Raw genomic sequence first — 28,000 nt, 5'->3', positions numbered from 1 at the left:
GCGTTAGTCGTTGAAGGTAGATTTACGGGAGTGTTTCGTGCGACTCGCGTGCCGCGAGTGACGGCCGGTAACGGCCGAAGCGGGTGTTCTCGTGTTGTTCACCGAGAGTAAATCTTGACGAGTAACAGTGGTGGTGGTGACGAGTGGTGGGTGGTGGACGGTGGGTAGCGGGTGGTGGTGGTGATGCTAATGCTGCATGTGGCGGATACGACGTTCCCTGTCATCGGCACCTTCTTGCCGCGCGCTGGACGACGACAATCCGTCGATCCGCCCCACCGGAAACAGAGCCTCCCCGGAAGCTGCGCCCGGAACGGAGCTCGTCGTGCCGGGCGAGCCGAGCGCGCTATGTAAGTAACGCACGCATAATTATGAAACGCGCAAGAAATAACGCCGCGTGCGATCGATTCGTCGACCATTCGCACGCTTCGCTCGTCCTCCCTATTCCGCTCTCATTCTTGCATTTTCGTCCCGCTGCGTCTTGTCCTCCCTCGATTTTTCTCTTGAATAATCGGAGGGGCGGAATGAACCCTTTCGGCATCTATAGATTTAATTAAATAAATAAATGGAAAAAATTAAAATTTAAAACCAAATAAAATGTGCTTAGAAACAAATGCGAGAAAGAGAGAGAGAGAGTTCGTTTTAAATTGGATTAAAATAAATAGATAATTGTAAATAAATTCCAAGTGCATAATTCTTAGTCGATAATAATCATAAGCACGAATGTCGGGATCGAGGGGACGAGTCGAGCGTTTGACGCAAAGTGTGTTTTATGAATAAAGATTTTTTAAATGTTGACTGTGCAGATCTTTGAATGATGACATTGAACACGGGGGACACGTATTGCATATCGCGAATAAAATCTCACGACCCGACAGTTGAATTGCAGACTGTGATTAAGTCTATAATTGGCCTAATTATGTGATTTTCAAGTGATAATAATATCGAATGCAATCACGTCTGATAGTATCGCGAGTAACATCTGATAGTTTCACGGCGCGTTTGACGTTTAAATTCGCGGGTACAGATGTTTCAATATTCATTCCTAAGCGATAATTGGAGCTGAATTCGCGATTGTCACACATTATATGTTAAAAGCCGGTTTCGCACAATCATGATGTATTAAAAAATCGCCAAGTACGACATGTTTAAATGTAACTTCGTCGAGTTTCAACCGACACTAAACGCGATGACGAGTGTGTTATATTTGAATCTCGGGATTCTCAAAAGTTAAATCCGAAATTTAATATGGAGCAGACTCGAATTTCTCTAGACATGATTTTTTTTTAACTCATAGTCGATGATAGGCATCGAATGCAATTGCATTTCAAACATAGATATATACGTCTAATACCAATAAATATAGAGAACATGTCTGAGTGGGTCTTTTAAATATTTTACACATAGAATTATTTTATTATATAATTATATAATTATGTAATATATATATTATATAATTATTATATATATTTTATATAATTATTATAATTATTATATATATTTTATATAATTATTATACATATAATAATTACATTATATATAATTATTATATTATACACATATAATCAATTGAGAGAAACGAGATAGTCGGCATGCGCCGGTGACCGTAATTTTGACAGCGATATGTCGGCTTGTTCGATCCCGGCCTGGTCTACAGGTCAATATAGGAAAATGGAAGAGTCGATCTCTCGGTATAGGAAAACGGAAGTACCATTTTATCGCGCCTGTATACGAGGAGAAATATATACTAGAGAGTAGATCGCGGAACGCGTCCATGCCGCATTGTGTATAGTGTCTCACGGATGTTACAGTCCGGTACGAGACAGCGAACGATCGATATATTGCCCTAACACTGATAAAGGTGTTCGTAACATACGGAGAATTGAAATCGGTTGTGCCAAATTCAGACTTCTATTATACACGAGAGTAATCTCATTTTAATCTCATTTTCGTTGTGATTCCGCTTATAAATGTGACAAAAACGACAACTGGCTTGAGTTCTTCATTCGTATAATTTATAATTTTATTATAAATATATTTTTTTACTTATAATTTTTGTAATCGTGGAATATCACATGTAAAAAAAAATCACCATATTTTTATTCAATAATTATATACATATATTTTGCAAAGAAATATTGCAATTATTGAAATATTTTTATGCATAAATAAATACATAATTGTTAGCAAATAACAGAATAAATTCATAATTTACAATTTTAATGAAATGAAATATCATATAATTTTCTGCTTTATAATAAATATTATGAAAAGATTTTTTTTATGTAACTTGTATCGTAAAATTTCTTTGTAAAGAGTTTATCACGAATAATGAAATCGAATAATAAAAAATAATAATAAAATCGAATAATAAAAAAAAAATCACGATATTCTTATTCAATAATTATATACATATTATATTTTGCAAAGAAATATTGCAATTATTGAAATAATTTTATGCATAAATAAATGCATAATTGTTAGCAAATAATAGAATAAATTCATAATTTACAAGTTTAATAAAATGAAATATCATATAATTTTCTGCTTTATAATAAATATTATGAAAAGATTTTTTTTATGTAACTTGTATCGTAAAATTTCTTTATAAAGAGTTTGTCACGAATAATAAAGTCATTGAAATATAGCATTTTAATTCTGTAGATAGGATTCGTATTTATGTTACATCCAGACGTTACGATTCGCAAATTGACTCTTAATTTCGTTTGATCAACGTCGATTAATCTTAATGTTGATTTGTCATTGATCTTGTTGAAAACAGAACTGGAAAAAGTCAAGTAAGCATTTAGAATCTATCAAGAGTCGTTAAGATTAATATTACTGAATGATTCAGGATATTAGTATCGATCTCTTAATATGCATGATCTCTCATATCTCGTATTCGCTTGTCGCATTTTTTATATATTTTTATATTTTTATATATTTTTTTATATTTTTATATATTTTTATTTTTATATATTTTTTATATATTTTTATATTATTATAGACATTTTTTTTAAACGAGAAATATACAGGTATATAAAAATCTTAAATTATCGTAATGTTAAACATTTCTTAAATATTAATTTAAAAAATGATGTAATTTATGAGATATCAACTATAAAATAATTTCAAGGATATATAGATAATAAAATCTTATATAAATTTAAATTGAGATCTAATTTCGAATGAAATTTAATTTTGTCAGAATTTCATTTAATATACATTATATATAGTTTTATTTATATATATATATATATATATATATATATATATACACATATATATATAGTTGATTAACTTTGTTTATAGAATATTTAAAATATAAAAAGAGTTTACCTTGTCTTATATAATTATATTTATACCTGAATTTATGTATGAAAGTATTCTTTTTCTTTAGACTCTTTTATTCCTAAGAAAAAAGATGAAAAGAAGATACAAGGTTTATCATGTCAGCCTTGTTTGGTTCCTACTTGAAGGTAGAAGACAGGGTGTAATCACATGTAAAGGGAAGATATCGATTTTTTTGAATATAACTTTCAAACTTGATTAAACTTTGAAATTCTAATCTTGGGGAGAAAAGAAGGATTTTTTATTAAAAGATTTTTTTATTTAAAGTGTACGTGCACGTATAATAATGAATTATATCCTTAATTTAAATTTATTAGAAGAAAGTCAATTTCTATATAAGAAGTATTATTAGATTCTATATGAAAAATTTGCAATTTTTAGCGTTACTCTGCTAATTAATGATAATTAACGATATCGAACTAAAAAAAAACAGTTAAAGATTTTATGTAGGAAGAAAATGATGAACAGAAAAGAAAATGTGATAATTGTATAACATTTATTTCTAGTTTAATAAGCAATAACTCATAAAATATTTTTAAATAGTTTAATAAGCAATAACTCATAAAATATTTTTAATGAAACATTTTTGTCCTTAAGACGAACAAAAATTATTTTAACGAGGAAATTATAAAAAAAAAAACGGAATAGGAAATTGCGTAAGAATTGTTTCACGCAACAGGACTAAAGTTAACGAGTAAGAACCAGTTAGACATTCATCCAATCGAGATCGAGCAAGATGCGCGCGTGTTAATATTTTTAGATTTATATTTGATAAGTAAGAGTGAAGAAATCGAGACAGTGAGAGACTAGATATTTATTGCGCAACTCTTCGCATAATACAAGCGATCGATTAATGGCAATTTATACCGTTGAAAATCGAACGGGGCGAATTCATGAATCACTATTCGTAGAAACAAATCCATAATACATAAGAGCATTTATTTTGTCGAATGTCAAAGTCATGTCTGTTTTATACAATAAATTTCTTGGATCATTTTTGTGGCCGACCACAATGCTTTTATTGTACATAAATAAAGTAGGTGTTTGATAAAATGTTAATTTAAGTGGGATTTAGGTGAGAATTGTTTTGTTAACATTCATTAACGCTTTACGATATACGGCTATTTTTAGTGACACTTCTTTCAACATTGCATTTAAATTAGCATCTTGTTAGAGAATGTAGACTATGTTCATTTATACGTCATATTTATAGTATTACACTTACGTTAAAAATGTGACTTGATGAGTAAAGCACTTGTTATGGAAATTAAAATATTATTTATTAATGCGAACATAAAGTTTATTATTAACGAAAGATTATAGAAATATGAATGATTAATGATACAAAGTTTTGAGAAATTGAGCTTTAAGAGAAAACTCAGCAATTTTACATATTATATTTGAATTTATTTTTTAATAAAATTCATTCAAATCTAGAGAATCACAACTAAAAATATAACTAAAAATTTAGTTTGACAAAAAATAAGTATTTAAAAATTAAATAAGTATTTAATGGAGCTTTGACAGATTATTATTTTAGTTTCCGAAAAAGAAAAACTGTTCACAGGTCATTCTGTTAGCGAACATTTTATACGTAGTTCCGCATTGTATGTCGCATTGTTATCCAACATCCTGACACTGCTGCATTAAATAAACTCACTTAAATAAAGTCACATACTAATAAATGCTAAAAAAATATTGCCCCATGTTATTCCGTATTTAACAGTACAATTTTAATATCTGCAAACATTGCCATAAAAATGATATAAAATAAATTTTATATTTTTTTTCCTTCCTCCTTCTCTCTCTCTCCCCCCTCCTTTCATTTTTTTGTGAAGAAATGAATTTTTGCGATATTATACATAATCATGATTACTGCGTTACCTAATAATTATTTTTTTTTACATTATATATAATGATATTATTATGGAAAATTGATATTACAAGATACTGCGCGTAAATCTCTGGTTATATCACTGCACAATTATAATTATAATGCATTAGAGCATGCTTCCCTTATTATGAATCTTGTTATTCCTTTTTTGCGATTGATGCATCCGGCCGCTTTTTGATTTACGTGCTCTCAGGATACAGACACATAGGTATGCAAACAGCTGTTTCTGAAAACTATATAATATGCGAAAAACCAGAAAAAAAATGTATACACCTGACAAGGACGGAGCGGACGGATATGTATTTTGTTCGTTTTCGCGCACATGGACCGTTCTCTCACCCGGTATCGCTAATATACCGCAATCTCATTGCGCCGTTAACCGCAGCGCGTTATGCAGTTTCCGGTCCCATGAGATTGGAGTTAATTATTTATTTGCGTCGATCTCTGCGTGCCGCGTGAGGCCAGCTGAAAAATGCGATACTGGTTTTGTATGACGCTGCCGTTATAGCCGATCGACGATTTCCTACGAGATTTTTGCAACGAAATAGCTTCGTAATTTACTCAATACACAGTAGTTTTAGTGACATTTTTTACGCTTCGATTTTAAACTTTAATAAAATTAATTTGCTTCAGTTGCATCGATTGTTGCTTTTATCTAATGATTCATTTTTTTCGAATAAAATGTTATCCAGACTTGATTTAATAATATAATATTTTTTATATTTTTTATATATATTTAATATTTTTTAATATATTTATAATATTTTTAATATATTTAATATTTTTTAATTTAATATTTTTAATATTTTTTATAAATGTTACATATGCAGGATGTTTTATTTTAATCGATGCGTATTTTTATATTTTTTTATTGTTTTTGTTAAATAATGAATTATAAAATTAAATAATTAATCGTAAAATTTATATAAACTAAAAATAATTAAATTTTGACCAATAAGTAAACACATTTAATCGCTCTAATTATCGTTCCAAAGATTCATACTACCGTATTATATAGAATTTTTTTGTATTGTTAATAATAATCATTTTTAATGAATAAATATTTTATTTTAATTTTTAAATATTGTAATTTGTTTTTTCAAGATATAATGATATAAAATTAAATATTTTTATATCAAATAAAAAGATCCAGACTCAAATAGTTTTATGGAAAAAGCCCATCAATAATTATCGAATTTTTAAAAATTTAGAAAAAGAAAGGCTTTTCACAGATTAAAATTTGCGAAATTAAATAATTAATAAAACTACATTTTGCAATTAATTTTAAAATTTATTTTAAAGCATTCTAATTTGGCAGTTAATTACAATAAAAAAAATTGAAAATTTACAAAAGAATTTCGATTTTTCTTGATATTTTTCCTAAGGAGAAATTTCAAATCGATCAAAAAATATGAAATGGATTTTTAGGGCATTATATGAGCACTTTATGTATAACTGCCATATATATGTGTAATGTCATACATGATCCAAGAAATTTTAGTGATTCATTATCTGACGATCGCATGTCAATATTAATGATAAACGAGTCGCGTCCGGTTGTAGAGAAGAAAATGTCAGGAATCCCATTAAGTCGAGACTTTCAGTATATTCATAATGTAACGAGCGAACGATAGCGTGTGATAAAAGATAATGAGAGAAAGAAAAAGATAGAGATCGTTAGGTAAAAATAATTAGAGAGAGAAAAAGATAGAGATCGTTAGGTAAAAATATCGACCGCGAATGTCATTTTGATAGCGAACAATATTTCATGGTACAACACATCAGAGATTAAAATATGTTAGAAATTGCGTTTCGTTAAAAGCGGATTTGAATGCATCCTCTATGCGAATCGCGTGTGCAATTTCGTCTATTCCGGTGCACATGTACGCGATGCGTAACAACTTGAAAATATCTTGAACCGAAACGTGTAGCGATTTTTCACAATAGCACGTTTTGGATATGGTAGATGATTGTAAAAACTTCTATTAAGTATGTGTGCGTTGTTAAATTAAAATTGTTCAATTAAATTTCTTCATGTGAAAAGAAAAGGAATTAATTTAATAATTAAATAGCAATAATAATAATAATTTAATAGCAATTAATTTTTTATCGCGCGCTAGTCATATGATAGAAAACTTATAAATTTATAAAAATATCCATTTCTATCTCTTTTTAAAAAATATATTTATTCTCAAATATTAATAAATATTTTTTTCTTTGTGATCGATAATATTTATCAATCTTTTTTGAACGTACAATAAATGGAAAATCAGATAATTAAAGCTTACTCTTACAATCCTAAAATCTTAAAATGTGTACATATTTCTAATTTATTTTTTTTCTTATATTATTACGATTATTTTATTATATGTATAAGTATATGTAATAAATAAATCATATTTTTGAGTGTCTAGTCAAATGAAATATTTTGTCGCGTTTAATTTCTTGAAGTTTTTGCTCATATATATTTTTTGCTTGATATACAGATTCTAATAATATTATATTGGAGTAAGTTAATAATATTATATCGGAGTAAGTTAAGTGTAATTGAAATTTACTAAACGTTTAAAGTGTATGGCTATATCCGAAAAACGCTATTCTATTACGCAAACTCTCTTGAATTTCATGATTACGAACAAGACTAGAAGAAAAGGGGAAATTTTTTTGATAGACTCGAGAACCAGAGAAATGAAAGGTAAAAAAATTCTCGACAGACCACAAGATCGATATCTCTCTGAAATAAATTGTCAAATATTGTGAAAATTTTTCGTGCTCTCGGTTTCCAGAGCTTATCAAATTCTTTCTATCTAATAATTAATTCTACATAATATTATCAAATTTACAGAAGATTTAATATAATTACGCATATAATTTGAACGAGAAAATAATTGAAATAATCATGAGATGCGTATAGTCGATCGTGACACAATTCTGTCAAATGGAAACGATAAAGCGAATCTGTTATCTGTTTCACGCCAAATGTTCGATATGTAATAATCGCATATTTGTGCAGTTTTATCGAAATAAATGTCTTTATACAAGATGCTTTTCAAGCTTCTAGCGTGTCTCGTTGGTGTTATTTGTCATAATATGTAATTTCCAACGAGGAAATGGCTAGAGCGATTATGAGGGAACGTCAGATTGTAAAAAAAAAAAATTATTGCACATGCTTATGCATACTAGTAAATCGATATTCAGGGACACTGCAGTAATATCCGTGAGCTATGACATGTACATACGCATACGGATATTTTGCATAATAGAAACAGCGACATATCGATGAACATCCACCTATTCCCTCCCCGTTCGTGTGTGTACGCGGATACATATGTATCTCCGATATGCACGCATATATGACGATTCGATGCATTATTCAACGGCGACCAATGGTAGCAACGCCATGCGCGACGCGATAACAAGTATAGCATCTTCTCTCCGAGAAACACAGAAATAGACGGTGCACTCGTCAAAAGCGCTAGAGTGAGGCATGCACCCGCGAATAAAGGTGTCCAAATTTCCAGTGGCCGCTTTCAACGTTTTGTTTCGACGTTAACGCGCAGTGGTACGTTCACCATATTTTTTGCATACCGCGTATTTGTAAATAAATATATATAATAAATAGATAATAATAATTAAATATATATCATATATAGCCGGAAATGAGAATTGATGATGACTGGTACATAATGAGAAAATTATTGTTTATTATTATTATTATTATTATTCTCTTTTTTTTCAAATTTAAAGTATCTATTTTTTTCATGAAATTATATTTTTCTTAAGTAAAAATTGTTTTTCACTTTCATAATCAATTTTTAATTTCTCATCACATTGTATATGTTGTATAATTAAACTTCGTAGTATAATTAAAATATTTTTTAAAATAAAATCCACTTAAAATTAAACTTCGTAGTATAATTGAAATATTTTTTTAAATAAAGTCCACTTGAAATTAAATGAAAGAATTGCCCGATTAAACTTGTTAGTGGTCTATGAATATCGAGTTCGATGTACCGTATGTCTCGATAATTATAAGGAAATGGAAGCTTGTATCAATATTATATTTTCCAATTCGATTATGTCCATGGTTTTATGCACGCTAATGAGCACTGACAACGAGTTACTGCATCTTGCAGAATATTTTACATCATGTAATTTTATAATTGTACATATAAAAGAAAACACTAGAAATTTCATGCATTTTATTTCTATACAAATATTTTATAGAAATATTCTTGTAGGAAGAAAAATAGTAAAACAATAATAAAAAAATTAAAATTCTATGTTTTTTGGAAAATTACTTCGCATTACACGTGATAAGAATGAGTAAGAGAAGATAACAGAGACATATCGCTTAAAAGTAGTTAAGTATAAATAAACGTATATGCGTAATAAGACGATTTTTAATGGAAAATATAATAAAAATTTTTTAGTAAAATTATTTTGTATGTGTTGCAATATACGAAAAGTAATTTCAAATAATTAATTACGTCATTTATAAAGGATTCATTTAAAATATTTATATAAAAGGATTCATATAAAAGAATCATTTATATATATGTGTTATATTGTATATGTTAAAGTTTTCAATCATTCGTGTATTTTCTTTTATATATCCACAATGAGCAAAATATCACAAGATAAAAGTTCATTTTTTCGAGCACTTTCACGGTCGCGATTAAAATATGACATAATCAGATCACTTAGAAATGTAGTAATATACATGTTATACACGGACACGGTCGCATTTATAAAGACTGTTATCTAAAGGCTCATTTAAGCGGAACGGTATTGAATCGATATCGTGTAAGAGCAGTTTGTACTGTTTGCATAACGTAGTCTTAATTTCACCTCCGGGGTTGTATCGTATGACATATTATTCATACCTACTGTTTTCAAGTGTAATGTATGACATTGATATATATTTTTACGCAATTTCTTGACAGACATCGTATAAACTTTAATTGCAACAATAAAGCCAGTAATTAATCTTTCCATATTTATATATTTATATAGCATTCTTCATATATTTATTTAATTTTTGAAATGAATTAAATATTTGTGTAATTATTTTATTATATATTATGTATATAAAAAATAATCTTTTCTCATTCTTTTTTATTTTACTTGCTTCTAATTTTCATAAATAAGTGTATAATAATCACAAGAGACATAATAAACATTTGATAAATTTTAAACACATAAAATATTCAAGATTCTAAAAGTTAATAAAATATAATGAAATTTTTATCTCGTAAAAATCGAGTAAAAAAGATTAATAAACTATCAAAAACATATTGTGTATACATATAAATATACATATAAAAAATTTTATTTCTTTATTATTTCTTGAAAAATATATGTTATTCTGCAACTTTTCTGGAAATAAATAGTTTTAAAAATACGTGCCTTTTTTATTATGAATATCTTATTTGCTACATTTCTCGCTTACTATTATATATCCGTATGTTTCAGATTTCGTGAAAATGAAGGACCAGACGGTGCGTCATTCTTCTTCATTGAGGTAATGATAATTGATAATATTATTTGCAATAAATACAAATCATCTTAAGATTCCGTTCAACCAATGAAATGACCATATAACATTTTCGGATTGTATATAAAGTGATTTCAAATATAAGAATGGATTATATGAATACTGTTTTGTCATCTTATCGATAGCGCTATCCATTGATAATGCTTGCGATAGCAATAGATAAATACCAAGATTTGCAATAAAACAATTTTTTTTTTTAATTGGATTTTGATTTTTTAAAACACAATTTTTATTTCCGAATGGAAAGAAACGGGAAAGATGTGTAAAAAAAATATGGAAAGTGTAACTAAAAGTTGTGAATTTAATAGAACTAATAATCATGACCTGAAGTAACTTGATTATTTCGCGATTCGACTTCATCGTGAGATTACGATGTAGCAGTAGTCTTTAAATTGAGCAAAAACGACACGTCAGACATGTGATTTTATAGGTTCGTAAAAATTTATTGTTGTTTAAAAGTATCACTTTTACATCCATAGAAGCTAAGAGGTGACTTGGTAAGTGTAGATTATATTGCGTAAATATTAACGTTTAATGTCATATTCAGTTAACGCGGTTGTATCGATCCTAGCAGAATTTTCTAGCGGAAGCCGGGCTTTTAAATTTAAAGCAATTGAAATGTCAAACCGTATTTGATAGAATCGTGAGAAGTTTTTCGAGAATATAGGACGGGCAGATTGAAGGAGAGTTCGTTGAACATCTGCCAAAGAAGTGAAGCGGATCAAAGATAGGCGAATGGAATTCGAGACTCGTGCACACGTAAGCACAGCAATCGATATCTTGCACAATCGGTAGCTGCGAGCTTTTTATTGTCGTCGCGATAAATATAACGATTAAATCGGAGGGAAGTAGCACACGAAATTTGCACGCGAAAGCCCAAATCTATCATATCTAATAACATATCTCTGTGTCATTCTGTTCTTCCCACCAAGTTCTCTTCCCACGCAAGATCTCAAATCTCTTTGTCAATCATATCACTCGTCAGATTCGTCAGACGTTCATTTTCATACATGTACATATAAGCAAATGGAAATTAATTTTAATGTCGTTCGATGAATTTTAATATCGTTCCTGTAGATGAGAGACTTGATATTTTCTCGGTATTGATAAATCAATCGATCGAAAAGAGACTTATTTTGAGATATCGAAGAAATAATCAGCAAATTGTTAAAATTAATTCAACGAAGAAGCTTTCATTTGAAATGTGATAATTTTCTTCAGCTCGATCTTACAATTGTATCATGTTTTTTTAACTTTATTTTACATGCGTAGACACATTGTTGCTCTTAGAATGAACATCCTATGGTAAAATTTATTAATTATATTTATATAAATATTATATAAATATTATATAAATATATATAATATAAATATGTATATTTATTTTTTACATAAATTTTATTAGTAGAACTTATGCTATTCTTTCAAAGAAAAACAATACACTTTCGATATCTTAATATAATAATTTTTAGAAATTTCTTTTTTTTACAGCCTGGATTTTCTGCAAAGACTTTAAAACGCAATTGTTTCTGTAAAGAATCGAATATTTTTCTTCTAAAAGAAATAATTCACATGTAATGTGCGAAAACATAACTGCTGTAACGAGGTTCCAGTAATGGTTATGGATTATCATGATTCTGTTGTCGCCTTGAAAGTAACGACCTTGAATTATACTTGCATCAGCACATTATCATAAATATCCCGACATGCGGAAGCTGCGTATTTATCTTCGATTTGTAATCTCAAGCGAAACTATTATCGTACCTAAAAACTCTTTATATTTATTACACGTGTGATTTCACATTCCATGACAAATCACAGTACACAGGATGATTCATTTTAAATTTAAATGAAGCACTGTACCTCTATATCAAAAGATGTATACTTGATAAGATATCACACGTCTTTTATTAATAGTATCTCTGCGTTATCGTAGCATTAATCAACGATGAACAATATTTGCGGTGTATATTAATTGCGCGATATTCGTGCATATTTATTTTTAAATAATAATTAATCAAATAACAAACAGTATTATTGCTATAGTAACAATTTGATATAGTAACAATCATACCACGATACTCAAAATAGAATCGAATTTCCTCCTTCATTTAAATACGTTTTAATAAGCAAGAACACATCACGTAATTAATTGTATCGAAAACATTTTTATCGATAACGTTTAATTTTCAACAAAACTGTTTAAGATATTTCGAAGATTTTATCGAAAGATATGCATTAAACAATTTTGAGAAAATTTGAGTATGCAAAAAATATATGTACATGTGCCACCATCTACTAGTAATCAATATCTTCTCGAGCAAATATGTGGGCCATAAAAGAAAAGCTGTCTTTAGACAGAATATATCGAAAAGAGAGACCAATTAATGAAGAAAAAATTTCGTTTGCAGTTTTTTTGCATTACAACTGTAATTTTGTAGATAAAACATCGCAAATATTGTGGTAAATATATACATATATACATATTGAGTACAAAATACAATACAGAAATTAAGATGGAAAGATTTTCCACGATAAATTATGTAATTGCAGTAAAGATATATAAGCACGATTGTGTGAGAACGTGCAGTTTATTATAATACAACGTGGAAATACATTTTTATGAGAGAGAGAGAGAGAGGAAAATGTTTTGAATATACATGTATGTTATTACATTGAAATAACAGGAAAAGATCGTCCAACAATTCATGCAATTATTATTATCTTAACACGAATAAAAAGTTATATATAGAATGTTTTTATCTGTGTTAAAATAATAATAGTTACATAAATAATAATAATTATCAAATCTTTTCTTGTTATATTCAAAACATATTTTCTTCTCTCTCACAAAAACACAGTATTCCACACTGTATTATAATAAACTGCACGTTCTCACACAACCTGTGCTTATATGTATATTTTTATTACAACTGCACAGAGTTTTGTCGCAGAAAATCTTTCTATCTTCAATCTCTGCATTGTACTTTGTACTCAATTTTACTGCACGTACTCTGAGTTTTTTTCCGTACAATATACATGCATATGCTAATAAGAAATTATTACGTCGCAATGAAATTGAATAAATTGAAATAAACTTTATTTTCATTGCAATTATAAATAAATAATTAATATGTATCACTTCCTTGCTGATTGATTTTGCGACTTAATATACTTGTGTTAGTTGAATTCAAAAATATGTTTACGATTTCATTGAATATATATTATATATATATTTAATTTACATATATGTGAATATATCCATTTTAACTTTCGCAAATTTTCGATATAATTGCTAAAATTTATATGAATTTTGTTTCAGGACAATTTCCTAGGAATGACACTATGAAAGGTGAGTGAAAAAATAAGTCAGTAACATCAGTTTAACCGAAACGATTTCTAAACTGTTAAATAAGATATGATCCACGTAAAGTGCTGTTTTTTTTCTCGGAAAATGAACATAGCGATAAAATTTGTCTGGACTTTACGGGATGAATGGGATAATTGAGTTTAACTCGCAATCTCCGGGTTTAAAAAAGAATTTCCAGATCTTTGATTCAAATAGATAATCTCCGATCCTATCGCATCATGGATTATTTTTTCTCCGTAAAAAGTACTCCGTACTTTTTTATTTTGTAATAATATTGTTAACGTAATACTTAATGAAATTTTTTTATGATTATGTTATAAAAAAATGTAAACAAGACAAAATTACTTTGGAATTTTTAAAAAAGTATATTTTTAAGAAAAAAGTATTTATATAGTATTTATATTAAAGCAATTATAGTAATATATTTTATATTGCAATTATTATGTTATATATTGTATTTATTTTATAATAATGCATACAATCTTAAAGTGGGATATTTTTCATTAAATACATTTACTCTTTGAAAAAATATTTGGGATATATAATATAACCTTTCTTTTTTTTGTAGAGATGGTCTATTGTTATTAAAATTCTATATCTAAACGCTGTCAGACCCTCTACTGACAGCGTAAATCCGGCATTTTCTTGAAAGTCATAGGTAAATGAAATGTCACGTGAATTATTTATCTCGTCTTTCAATGATTTCGCCTTGATATTTTTGTGTGCGGAATAATGCGAACAATTATTCTATGTAAAATGAAAAAATGCATGACTTTATTTAAAGAATTTAAATCAATTGCCTCGTATTCCCCCTGGAGACTTCGACGACTGTATTTCATAAAGATCTCCCAATTTAATCTAACTAATCTTGAAATACAAAAAAAAAAGGTTATCATTCTTTTTTTAAAAAAGATAATTTATAATATCTTTCAACATGAATCATCCTACATAAGAGCGACTCGAAATAACGATTTCGATCCAATTCAGTCGTCGAATGTCCATTGAACCGATTCAACGCGCGTGTCTCATCATGCAGAATGAAGTGATAACGTTATTATAACGCGCATCATAATTTGTTACATAAGATTCGTTATATAAATGCCACATTTTGACGTTTGTCGAATATTTCGCGGCGCGAATTTATTTCTCGTTTATTCAGTGCAATCCCATTACCATTCGTTATATATATTGTTTTAATTTTATACGATATGTGTCGCCGGCTCCAGGCGATGTGACCGTTTGCCAGTCAAATATTCAATGAATGCAAATACGCGTTTGCGTGGCAAATTTTACGCCTGGCGTTTTTGTCGCATACGAACGTTATTATCACGTCGATTCTATTGTCGTTCTATTGTTGTGTCTCTCTCGTGGCTTACATTAGCGAAATTGTAAGCGGATACACCCAAGCATCGATCGCGAACAACTTTTGCGTAATTATATACGTATATTACGACTGTACATTCGCTAATTAATTCAAATGACTTATGGCCTTTAAAAGAGACATGATTTTAATGTTAAACGGAAAACTATTTAATTTATTTTTCTATTAAAGAAAAATCTTTATTTAAAAAAATAATAAGTTTTTTCCTTTTTTTTTTTTTAGAAATAAATATGTAAAGAGAAATGTTTCTCGCTTGTGCAAAAGTTTTAATTTCTTACATTTCTTCCAAGCATATTTTTGATACTAGAGATTTTATTTTTAATACTAGAGATAAAACAAGTATAAAATTTGAAAACATTTTCAATTATATATATTTAAATTAAATATTTTTTAAAAATATACTTAAGACTTTCTTCGATTTTTTTATAATAATAAAAGTAGCTTATAAATTTTTAAAGAACAACGACTTCTTTTCATTTAATTTATAACATAAATGTTGGATAATGTATCTTTATTAAAAATTTAAATAAAAGTTTTCCGTCTGTTCGTTTTCATGCTACTATTTGTGAAAATTTTCCTTCTAATTGTGTAAAATAAAGATACGATCTAAGAGAAAAAAACTAAGCGATACAGGAAACTAGTTCACTATCGTACATACATTTATTTAACATTAATTATTTCTATGCGCAGGAAAAGGTCACGACTCGACCATACAAGGTTTTCCGAAGCAGTACCCTGGCTGTATATTATATAGCAGGAAAAAGTCGGGAGGTAAATTTAGTGATAGCGCATCATCGCACATCATAAAATATAAGGAACAGAGCCAAAGATATGAGGTGCCAGCTTAATACTAGAGAAAAAATTGGTAAAAATTCTTTTTTTTTTTAGAATTAATTTTTTTTATTAGAATCAAGAAAAAAATTGCAATATTTTTCAATAAAATTCTCATGCCTATAAAAAAAAATTCATTTTTCATTATATTAGGAAAAAAATGCTTTAAATTTACATATTTTCAAGATAAAGAATTCTCTATCATTTGAAAGAATATCGAAATCGCATGGTGCGTTTATATATATTATATGATTGATATATTTAGGGACGACGGTGGTCGGGGGATCGAGATCAGGTCGCGGGATTCTATTGAGGACTCTCGTGTTCGTCTTCCTTGCTACGTTTCTCTGGCTTCAGCTTCATGTGATCAGTTTGACGGGTCGAGATGATTCCGGGCAATCATCATCGAATGAAACGCTTTATTCCCTCGTACCTCAAGAATTGCACAGGTAATATCAAAAATTTTGTAGAATTGTCAATGATTATGATTGCAAACGTCGTTATTGTGTGATTCATAATATAATATTCTAAATATTATTACTATTAAAATATTCTTTAATAAGCTTAATTGAAAAATATTTCTTAATATACTTAATTGATACACAGAATATACTAATTGTATGTATATATATGTATATAATTCCTCAACATTTTTTTTTAATACTAGAATAACCAGCATTGTATGTATACCTGGTTTAGCACATCTGTCAATTTGACCGGTATTAAAAACCGATATAAAAAACATTTTATTTATTATTACTTTTAATTTTTTTAATATAGCCCTCAGTTACAAAGATTTTTAATATATTTCACGCTTATTTTTTCCTAATTAAAATAAAACTACTCAGAGTATTCATATATTAGGTATATTATTTGTATGAATATTAACATCCAATAATATTAACGTTTCTCGAAATTCTTTCTATAATTATCCAATTCTATCATATAGGAAATAAAAAAGCACAAATATATTTTGCAATGGAAATATTTTCATTTATCGTTATATTTTCTTCGGTTTCTTTTTTTTATTCACCTTTTAAAATAAAATTCAAATTAAATATCAAATCAATAAAATTATACTAAAGAAAAAATATGTCTTTCATTAACATAACAGGCATTTATTGCATGAGTTTTAGCAGATTGACAACAATTATACTAAAGAAAAAATATATCTTTCATTAACATAACAGGCATTTATCGCATGAGTTTTAGCGAATTGACAACAAAAATATGATTTTTCTAAATTCAATTTGTATCAAAATATCATATCACCGATACCCATCAATATTTATCGCAAGCAAGCAGCGCGATATGATATTGAGTTAATTAACTTATAAGATATAGTGTTTCTTTGAAAAATTCTTTTAAAAAATAATTTTTGCTTGTCATGTTTCATTTTCATACTAACGATCGCACGTTATCAAGTTTCTGAATAAATTGCAGTGAAATATGAAGTTATTAAATTCATTTTAACAGGTTTTGAAATATTTAGCTATACTATGAACTTTAAAATTTTAGAATGGTTAGGCTGCAGAAAATAAACTAAAATATATGAGTGGCTTAATCAAATGGTACACAAATCCATCCAAACTCGATTTTAAATTATTATTAAATTTGAGGTACAGACAATGCGATCTATCATCTATCAGTATCAATATATGTATCAGTAATTATACTGAATTCATTTAAATCATTTTTATCAAATTTCAGTTTTATGTGTATCATTTTATTATTTCAGTTTTATGTGTATGATATATTATTTTTATGTGATGTATGTATATCTATGGTAAAAGTCAACGCAAAATCTTTATTTTTCAAACTCATTTGACATCTGACAATGAGTCACTGATATAAACATTATATATTCCGACAAAAGCGCTTTAATAATTTTTGTAATTTAAAAATAATAAATCTGAAATCTGTCACATTTTGATGGGTTTAATTGTTTTAATGTTAAATGTTTTAGTGTTAAATTCTATATATTTGAAGTGTTTCTTTTGAATATATTTAAAGTTGAAAATTCTTAAAAATCTATTTCTTTTCAAAATGATACACTATTATATTTATAAACCTCTACCATTTAAGGGAAACTCTTCAATTGATGAGGAATAATCATGTCTGTAATAATTTTATATTCTCCGAGTTATACGAGACAATATTTTGAAATTTCAGATTTTTGAAGGAGGGACGTAATTCCTCCACAAATTTGAACGCTAGTTCAGGAGCGCTTACGGAACTAGAGATTGCGGAAATCCGGCGGAAGATTGAACGGGCAAATACGGAGCAAAAAGTGTACAATGAGGAGGCGTTCGGACCGTTGGCCAATGACGCACCGATTATAGTCATCCAAGTGCATAAGCGAATCACTTATCTGCGACACCTTATCGTTTCGCTTGCGCAGGCCAAGGATATCGAGCAGGCTCTTCTTGTATTTAGCCACGATATCTGGCATCCGGATATTAATTACCTCGTACAGAGCGTCGATTTTTGCCGAGTAATGCAGATCTTCTATCCGCATAGTATACAGACTCATCCTCACACGTTTCCCGGCGAAGGACCAAACGATTGTCAACGAAATATTCGCAAAGAACAGTGAGTCCAAATATTTATATCGCTTCGTTATTCATAATGCGTCGCTAGCGCATCTCTCTTGATCGAAATTAATTGAATTTTATGCTCTTCTTACAGGGCCTTAAATTTAAAATGCACCAACGCCAAACATCCGGACTTGTACGGCCACTATAGGGAAGCTAAATTTACGCAGACGAAGCATCATTGGTGGTGGAAAGCGAACTGGGTGTTCAATCAATTATCGGTAACGAGAAATCATACGGGGATGGTCCTCTTCCTCGAGGAGGATCATTATGTCGCCGAAGATTTCTTACACGTGCTCAGACTCATGGAACGCACGTGCAAGCTCAATTGCGAGAGATGCAATGTTCTGTCGTTGGGTACATATTTAAAGACGTACAACTATTTTACGGATCTTAGTCGTAAGGTGAGAGCTTCTTTTTTACGTCTTGGTACAGTCTTAATTTTGCTTTACGCGATGTTCCATGCACAAGAGATAAGGATTACGAATACGGGCGGGTTACCGGAGTTCACGTTACCGGGAGACGCATTTTTTAGGCAGTCACATCGGCAATGCGTTTATTTAGCAATTCACGTATTTATGTCCTCAATCATATAAGTAAGCAGATAAGAATAATGATTTTTTTCACCGGCACGACAACATATTATTGCTAACGCTTGGTAACATAACAATATCTGGCAAAATTAGCACGCGTGTTATCGATAAAACGCGCTTCCTCGCTTTTAAGCGATACGCATATCTCTCTCTTTGATTAATCCACGACATGCAGAGTTCTCGAGGCAGAAATATCGAGTCGTACGTCGCACCGTTGCACGTTTACAAAGTTAAACGTATCGGACGTATCATATGTTCACTATTAGTGTGTCTGTGTCGATGTTTCACGCACATCCGATCCGTTAGTACCTCGGCGTCAATAGCGCTCTGCAGAAGGAGTTGCTTCGTGGATTAAAGCGACAGGAGATATCGGCATTGATGCAGAGACAGCAAATTGGCAACGGGATCGGCGGCGGCATCGGCACTACCGTCAATGGCGGTGGTAGCGACGGCGTTAATAATGCTGGTGGTAACACGGTCGGTACCGGAAGTAACGGAAGTACCGGAAGTGGCGGCCGAGGCGGCGGCAGCTTCAACGGCGGCGGTAGCGGCGTGTCCTCCACCTACTATCAGAACGCGAATGCGGTGCAAGCAGCGTCCGCGTGGGCCTTCCAACTTCTGCCTAGCCTCTACAATCATTATCAGAAGGTTCTCGAGAATCCCGCCCGAATAGCAGCAACAAATCGCCTGCCGCCTTAGATACTTTGATTCCTCCTACTCGCACAGCTCCTTTTGTTTTTTTTCGCTTTGCCCCTTTCGTCTTATCGTGTTATCTCTGAAAACACGATTAGTATCTTGCTCGTTACCTCGATATTTTATACATTGCCAAATTTTGCACGGCTTCTGTCATAGCATCGATCCAAAAACATACTGTGATCGATTGTGTTAGCTCCGACTGCTTGACGTTGAGTTAAGGGATGAAAGCTCTCCTTGTCTTGTAGAAAATAATACTCAAATTCTTTATAGACAAATATCGATTCAATGTTCCATGTTGTACAACATGTTATCTTACATCCATGCTAAATACACAATACATAGGTGAGACTCCTTTGTAGACGAATTTTCATTTTCTTGAGACATAGTAATGCATGTTTCGAATGATGATACAAACATAATAAAATGGCAAAGTCACAGTAATTGATCGGATGTCACCATAAGCGTACAAATTGATATGCTAAAATCCTAAGGTACAATAACTTTGGCAAAAATAAATAGCAAACTTGAATTGTGAATACTGGAATTATATCGAGAAATATTGTAACTGAAATTGTGACTTTGTCTCAATTGATCGCTTTAGTTGTAGACACAATACAGTATTGATCCTTCAGTAGAGTTGTATGTTATATAAGAAGATACAAAATGTGCGAAATCACTATCATCTAATTTCCTTTATTCTGTCGAGATAGGCGGAAGTGACGCCGTGGATATCCAGCAAACATAACATGGGCATGGCATTCAATCGCATCACGTGGAATAAACTGCGGAAATGCGCCGCGCAGTTTTGCTCATATGACGATTACAATTGGGACTGGAGTCTGCAGTATATCGCGCAAACATGTCTACCACCTAGTCGAGGCGCCGGAATAGCGCCTCGTGCTGAATCCGGATTGATCACGATGACGATGAGAGCTCCCAGAGTCTTCCATATCGGAGAATGGCAAGTATAGCGGCATATTGTTTCGTATCAAATATAAATTCAATCTTAATTCTCGCCTCCATAACATTTTTCTGTTATCATTATTGGATATGATTTAATTTAACGATATTAAAATATATATTTAATGTACCTTTACAGTGGAGTGCATCATAAGAAGAACAATTGCGAATCAACAACAGTGATAGCAAAGGTCCAAAACGTTTTAAAGGCGGCGCGCAATCATCTGTTCCCTTCGCAATTAACGTTGACGATCGCTGGAACAGCGAAGAAGACGAAACTCCGCAAAGGTAATGGCGGTTGGGGAGACATACGAGATCATCAACTTTGCTGGAATATATCTGTATACCCAGATCTAGTTCTGCCTTGAAGATCTAGAATTGCAAGTTTTGGTTCTGTTAACGTATTGAGCAAATTTGTAACACGAACCGCTATAATTATTGAACGATTATTGGAGTAAATCTATCACGGTAATTTAGCAATACATTCGACGGGATACCGTTCTTACGGGATATTTAAGGATATTTGGTAAGATGGTACAATAAGAGGGACTAAAGAATTTCCATCGTTCTATGAATCGATTTCGAGTTGCGCTGAATTAATGAATATTATCGTCACTGTCAATCATGATCGTAAGACCGCTGTCACTGCCAGGAATAGAAGGTTTCTTTTACAAGTATTTGTGAACGTTTTGTCGTGGTGAAACGTAATATTGAAGCGGACGAAAGAGAATTCGACAGTGAGTTCAAATTGGTGCTATCCTGAGAGAAAATGCGATTTTTTACAGTATATATTTAATTCGCTAATTAATCTGTTAAGTCGTACCGTTAGATGCAAAACAATAAAGACACTAAAAACTATATCGCTGCAGATGAATTGGCGAAAAATAGCGAAGAAAATTTCGCATAAATCAGAAAAGGAAAGATTTTCGAAACATATTGATAAATGTTATCAATAGGTAAAAAAGGAGTTTACTTTCTCAGCATTGCGCTTTCCGTAAAAATAGTGTGATAAAAGCGTTAATAATAAGACGCCACATTTCCTCAATTGACCGTGTTTTGGACTGCTGCTCATGGAACATATGTACTCGCTCGAAAGAGTAATTTTTCATAGTCTTAAAGAACGAAAACATGATAGACAAGTGTGTTTGATTAAGCTTAAATATGTATTATCACAATATTCTAAAGGCCTATATGACAAGACATTGGAAACAATAATTTAATTTCCATGTCGCCAATAATTTCCATGATGCAAGTGCAAGCAGTCATATAAAATTGTAAACTCAAGGATATATAGAGATAAAGATGACTATACTCTATATTAACATCATGACGAAATTAGTCTCTGCTTTCCAACTAGCTTCTATCTATTCTTTTTTGAGATGCTGGACATTGGTGTTAATCAGCATCGTAATGTCGATCACGAAATGCGCTCATCATATTCTAGTCAATGTGTATAACGTAATGCTAAAGCTGCAGGTATTTAATAATTAATCGTAGAGAATAAGCTCGTAAAATTTAAGAATTCATACCTACTACTAGTGATACGCCCGTAAAGGCGCTCTAACGTCTTGTAACGACCTCGGGGATACGAACGTAATGAATGTCATGTACCTTTTATATTTATAACAATAAAACGACATGCAACGAACATAGATAGAATTTGTAAGAAATGGCTTTTCTGCTGATAAATGTTAAATTTCTGTTTGTTTCTGCAACATTTATAATGCTTTTATAGAAGTGCACTTGTACTTTGAAAAAGATACACTATTGTATTTGTTTAAAAGACGCAATTCATCTTTCATGAAAATTAAGTATCAATAACTATTAATTTCATTTATGTTCTTTTCATTTTAAACAACAAATAGATTTGTAGTACACCATTCTTATAATATAATTTTAAAAAATAGTAAAATATTTTATATTTTCCAAAAGATTTCCTAAAAGTATCAATAGCAAGATTTAAGATAATGTATAAAATTCATATTTTTATATACTAGTATTTATCTAAAGCTTAATATATTATCATATATATTGAATGATTAAAGATTCAGACGCTTATGATAGAGAGGCACATTGTCATCGTATTCTGCTAGCATAAAGTTACCAGCAATTGGACCTTCCAAGTTATACTTTTCTGCAAACTTTTTTATAGAAAATCTCTTTCGTTGACTTCCGTCCCTAAAATCAAAGAAAATAAAAAATATCGAATATTCAGTTGTATGAATACACAAGAAGGTTGTGCAATATACTAAAACGATTAATTATAAGATATATTCACCAAGTACTCAATCTTCTTTCATCAAAAGTAATAGCGCCCTGATTTTGTTTATAAATGAGAAACACGTAGCGATGTTTCCCAGTATTTTTCGGCGGAGCAGGGCCGACGTATTCTGCTAAAATTTCGCCTTTTGCTATATTTTCCTCCGGTATATTTCCCACGAGCCAGTGTCGGAATTCTCGGTTGTATCCTCCTCTTCTCGGCGCATCAGGATCTATAGTATAAAATATATTTATTTAGACACGAAAATTTTACAAAAAAATATCTCTATATAGTAAAAAGTATTGCATTTATAGAAATAGGGAAATCATTAATGAATACAAATATAAATATTAATATTAATATAAATATATTATTATCAATTTGTATCTTTTTACTATTATTTTATGCTCTAATATTAAAAATTAAATAAAATTAATAGTAAAAAATTATAACAGAAATCATATTAGAATTAATTTCGATTTAATTAGTCCTAATATTACTACAGTACAATATTTAAATTTTTAATTCTTTAAAGCCTTCTCAATCATTGGATCTTAATTTAACACAACAATTATGGTATAAACTTGATAGAAATGTCCGAAAAATGAGGCTTATTAATCAAAAACAATTATGAAGTGTTCACAAAATGCTAGAATTAAATATCAGAACCAACTTTTAAAAACTGTTAAGAACCAAGAGTATGTGTGACAGTATTGAAAGCAAAACATAAGAGAGAGATAACACAGTATGTATTATATAATAAAATATTGAATTAAATTATAATTTAGAATATTAAATTATAATATATTTTAGAATATTGGATTATAATATAGAATTGATAATATTAATATATATTTCTTCCCCAGTAAAATAACGATTTCTGTTTCTACAAGTAATGTAATACTTTTGACCGATATTATATAAGAAATAGTGTAATTATATTAAAACTAATTAAATCGGAATTCTAATATTATTCTACTATTATAAGATACTAGATATATTTGCACATTGTCATTAAATTTACATGAGCCTCAACTTGACAATTGAAATGCCAGTGGATTCTCGCGTCGTCAAACGATGACGATCGAGAGAAAACTGGTTTCCGAGACGGTGAAAGTTGAACTGATCAAGGATAACACATTTGACTATCCCGTTATTTATATAGTGGAGAACACACATCACAAATAACGAAAATAAATAATCTTACTTGGATTCTTTTAAATTTCTGATTCTAAGATAAGAATCTATGCTTATGAGCGTTCGGAGTATTTTTAGAGAGTCAATTATATAATTCAAGTGATTCACACAAACCGCACCTGTCATAACGAGTGTGTACAAAACTCCGCCTTCATGTTTATAATGTATCTCAGGTATCTCATGAGTTTCAGTTGGCGTTAGTTCGGTTCCCAAGTCGACCACCTTATCACCATATTTTACCTGAATAATAATAATCACTTGAATAAATAATCCCGGGATACAATCATCTTTGACAATTTCTTTTTCTTTGTCAAATGTCAATGATTTTATCTAAATTTTAATCTGAAAATCTCATCTTTCGGATAAATATGAAAATGCTTTATTTAAATTTAGCAATAACTACATAATTAGAAATTTCGGAAAACTGTAGAATAAAATTAAAAATCTGTCTAAAATTGAATTCTCATTTTATACGAATATCTGTACATTTTCAACAAATACATACCTCGATCTTCTCGATTGGTGCCTTATCTATAATGTCAGGCTCAATTTTCGCCTTTTTAAATTCCGACTCCACATCGCCTAATGAGAGGCCAATAGCACAAAGAAGGATTCCTAAATTATCATGTTAAAAAAGTGAAATCAAAGAAGTAATCATTTTTGCATTGAAACAGAAATGACATTCATGATTTTCTTTACACAATTAATATAAAATAACATAAACAACACCGAGACATAACGAACCTGATATTAAATACTTCATACTCGATGACACTGCTTCAGGAAACTGCAACGATTATTAATGAAAGATTTATAAGAGATAGGTTTTACAGATGTATCCCCACCAGTTTGCTCAGAAAGCCGATCCTGCCGGCCTTTCTTCAACATATATATGTATACAGTTATACACATACAATTGAAATGAACACACACATAATTGAACTAACAGTTGCACAGGCAAACAATTGCCTACAAAATTATATAGCTTGTTACAAAGAATGCGGAAGTTTCTCTTCTCTATTCTCAGTAAAATAAAAACTAATTTTTATAATATTATTAACATCAAGATATATAATTATTCAATTTTCAATTATCAAAATTTTTTATATCTTGTTTTGTTATATTGAATATAAAAGAAGGTATCTCTCAAGAAACATCGAAAATATTAGAAATATTTAAATTTTTCACGGCAATAAGAATAAATTTATTATCAACTCTGAAAAATTTGTAAAAATTGCAACTTTCAATTCTAAATTTAAAGTATATATTTATAAAAAATCTGCATCTATTATTTTCCTGATTAAAAAAAAGGCAACATACTGAAAAGAACGCTTAATATGCATTTATTCAACAAACAGTGTGATATACATTATGTATATTTCTAGTTAATAGTTTATTAATAAATTGATAAATGTATATTAATAGTTTGATATATATCATACATGTATGTTTCACTGAAATTATAATTGTATAAACTGTATAAATTTAACCCTCGAGTTGCTTATAAAGGATTGGTACGTAATCATCAAACTCTGCCTGATACATATTTCCGGCAATCGGATCCCCGAGTTTGTATTTCGCGGCGAAGTTTTTAATAGAGAATTTGCCGCGGTTGTCACCACTTCGATTGGTTAGGCGTTTTTCGTCGAAGGTGAGCTTGCCAGGTTGTTTGTATAACAGAAATACATATCGATGAAGGCCTGTACCTTGCGGAGGTCCGGAACCGATATACTGGGACAGAACATCTCCTTTGGAGACATTTGATCCAGGAATATTGCCTACCAACCAATGATGCCATTCGCGAAATTTGGGATTCTGTCTGCTCGGAGCATCAGGATCTGTTTAAATGTTGAAACAGAGAGAATATAAAGTATAAATATTTATATATGTATAACAATTTGTCAAATTGGATTATTAAAATATCCAAGATATAAATGAAATAAGCTTGCAATTTACTGCTAGATACAATTGCATATTTAATTCCAGAAAAATGTATTAAAGTTATTTCTGTCAAAATGACTTTTAACATTCTTTTTAAAGCAATAGAATTATTATAAATATATTTATTATCTATAATTATTATAATTTATATAAAAGAAATCAAAATTAAAATATTTGTATTTAAACACTATAAAAAAAGATAAGTTACAAGTAATTTGAATGTACAGCTTACATTATGACTTGATAGCATATAATTGTAGCATCGAAATAAATCCTACATATTATAGATTGCATTCTTGTTCTGAAATATTTAATTACAAATCTATATAATAATATTTCTACACACCAGTCATGCACAAGGTATAAAATGCATTAGTCTCTCCATCCCACTGAACAGTAGGTTGATCCTTGACCTGAGTCGGAGTGAGCACCTTGCCGATTTCGACAGAGAGATTATTGGGATAGGTGACATTCAGCACATTTGCCGGCACCTTATCCACCACATCTGGTATAACTCCGTGTGTCTGCAAAGCCTGAGCCATGGATGACAGTAAGCGTGTTCCTGTTTGCGATACCACTGCTGAAGCTCCTGGAAGCAAGATATTGAATCCATTACTTTGCTAGTTTTTAAAAAAAAGATAAGAAAGCAGTGAGAGGTCAACATAAAACACACATAATACACGTAATACATAATACTTGTCAATTTTTCGAAACGATTCTTATAATTGTCAAGTATGTCATGAGTGTTAGAAAACGAAATTAGGTCGATTCGCCGGTAAAACAAGACAATGAACGAAATTAAAGGAACATTCCCGTCTTATTTAGTACCCAGACAGTAGATCGCAACGAACAGCGCGATTCTGTGACGCAGCAACATTTCGCGAGAAACGAGCAGCTCGACGATGCACGAGCGAATAACAGGATCTTACGCGACCCGGATCAATCTGAGCGCAAAACCGATGTTCGCGTGTGCGTAACGTGGTGTCGCAACCACGAGAAATTATATAGTCTCCGAGAAATTGCTATTACTTGCGACGAGAAGGGACATGACAGAGCGTGCACTTGCCGGGTACCTACACGAATGCGAGAATCAAGAGCGAATAAGAGGACGAGGAGAGGCACCGGAACGCACTGGATCTCGTTTACCCCTTCCGTCGTCGAGACGACCGATAATAATGATAATCGGTATAGCCCGTTATCAGCCTATTCGTTGTGTAACTGGAGTGTATTAGACCCACCGGTGATTTTCCGATCGAGTTTACGTGACTCCCGCGACGAATGATATGTGCATGCAAGTCGAATAATGGCTTCTACGCACGCAATAAATAGAAGTAAACAACGGAATAACAAAAGAAGTCCTTTCCGGCAATGTGCGAAT

General features: G+C 30.5%; 3 protein-coding genes across 12 annotated transcripts; 1 reads left to right on the top strand and 2 right to left on the bottom strand.

Annotated features, from left to right (window-relative positions):
• Window position 1: 1 nt before the first annotated feature.
• On the top strand, window positions 2-22,872 carry Mgat2 (alpha-1,6-mannosyl-glycoprotein 2-beta-N-acetylglucosaminyltransferase). 6 transcript variants are annotated; one of them, XM_083084880.1, is made up of 10 exons: window positions 2-347; window positions 10,718-10,766; window positions 14,122-14,151; window positions 16,241-16,321; window positions 16,647-16,830; window positions 18,554-18,973; window positions 19,070-19,379; window positions 19,953-20,216; window positions 20,975-21,225; window positions 21,364-22,872. In XM_083084880.1, exons 3-10 carry the CDS (start codon window positions 14,145-14,147, stop codon window positions 21,590-21,592), a joined length of 1,746 nt encoding a protein of 581 aa, XP_082941006.1. In that variant the 5' UTR covers window positions 2-347; window positions 10,718-10,766; window positions 14,122-14,144; the 3' UTR covers window positions 21,593-22,872. The 6 variants fall into 6 exon arrangements, with proteins under 6 accessions (XP_082941006.1, XP_082941001.1, XP_082941004.1 ...); XM_083084875.1 differs by having other exon boundaries at window positions 19,875-20,216; XM_083084878.1 differs by having other exon boundaries at window positions 16,241-16,415; window positions 19,875-20,216.
• A 170-nt stretch (window positions 22,873-23,042) lies between these two features.
• LOC145963188 (protein D2) lies at window positions 23,043-25,717 on the bottom strand. The gene is made up of 5 exons (XM_083084891.1): window positions 25,426-25,717; window positions 25,187-25,296; window positions 24,801-24,921; window positions 23,503-23,716; window positions 23,043-23,402 (listed from the first exon to the last, which is right to left on the bottom strand). Exons 1-5 carry the CDS (start codon window positions 25,442-25,444, stop codon window positions 23,264-23,266), a joined length of 603 nt encoding a protein of 200 aa, XP_082941017.1. The 5' UTR covers window positions 25,445-25,717; the 3' UTR covers window positions 23,043-23,263.
• A 291-nt stretch (window positions 25,718-26,008) lies between these two features.
• On the bottom strand, window positions 26,009-27,998 carry LOC145963187 (protein D2). Of its 5 annotated transcripts, none has more exons than XM_083084890.1 (3): window positions 27,861-27,998; window positions 26,969-27,211; window positions 26,009-26,519 (listed from the first exon to the last, which is right to left on the bottom strand). In XM_083084890.1, exons 2-3 carry the CDS (start codon window positions 27,162-27,164, stop codon window positions 26,167-26,169), a joined length of 549 nt encoding a protein of 182 aa, XP_082941016.1. In that variant the 5' UTR covers window positions 27,165-27,211; window positions 27,861-27,998; the 3' UTR covers window positions 26,009-26,166. The 5 variants fall into 5 exon arrangements, with proteins under 5 accessions (XP_082941016.1, XP_082941014.1, XP_082941013.1 ...); XM_083084888.1 differs by having other exon boundaries at window positions 27,755-27,866; XM_083084887.1 differs by lacking the exon at window positions 27,861-27,998 and adding an exon at window positions 27,700-27,854.
• Window positions 27,999-28,000: the final 2 nt, after the last annotated feature.

This window comes from Camponotus vicinus, unplaced genomic scaffold (assembly GCF_025532165.1).
Source record: "Camponotus vicinus isolate PSW18456_S1 unplaced genomic scaffold, iyCamVici1.0 SCAF_12, whole genome shotgun sequence".
NCBI lineage: Eukaryota > Metazoa > Arthropoda > Insecta > Hymenoptera > Formicidae > Camponotus > Camponotus vicinus.
Note: the sequence above shows the minus strand (reverse complement) of the source record. Positions and strands in the feature narration are given on the sequence as shown.

Excerpts from the sequence above, each read along its gene's own strand:
- LOC145963187 (XM_083084885.1), bottom strand. The coding sequence starts at position 27,499 with ATGTTGCTGCGTCACAGAATCGCGCTGTTCGTTGCGATCTACTGTCTG. Across the intron at positions 27,212-27,450 it reads CGTTGCGATCTACTGTCTGG|GAGCTTCAGCAGTGGTATCG; the intron begins GTACTAAATAAG and ends TCTTGCTTCCAG. Across the intron at positions 26,520-26,968 it reads TTATACCTTGTGCATGACTG|ATCCTGATGCTCCGAGCAGA; the intron begins GTGTGTAGAAAT and ends ACATTTAAACAG.
- Mgat2 (XM_083084875.1), top strand. Across the intron at positions 16,831-18,553 it reads GTACCTCAAGAATTGCACAG|ATTTTTGAAGGAGGGACGTA; the intron begins GTAATATCAAAA and ends TTGAAATTTCAG. Across the intron at positions 21,226-21,363 it reads GTCTTCCATATCGGAGAATG|TGGAGTGCATCATAAGAAGA; the intron begins GCAAGTATAGCG and ends GTACCTTTACAG.
- LOC145963188 (XM_083084891.1), bottom strand. Across the intron at positions 24,922-25,186 it reads CACCAATCGAGAAGATCGAG|GTAAAATATGGTGATAAGGT; the intron begins GTATGTATTTGT and ends ATTATTATTCAG. Across the intron at positions 23,717-24,800 it reads GTACACACTCGTTATGACAG|ATCCTGATGCGCCGAGAAGA; the intron begins GTGCGGTTTGTG and ends TTTATACTATAG.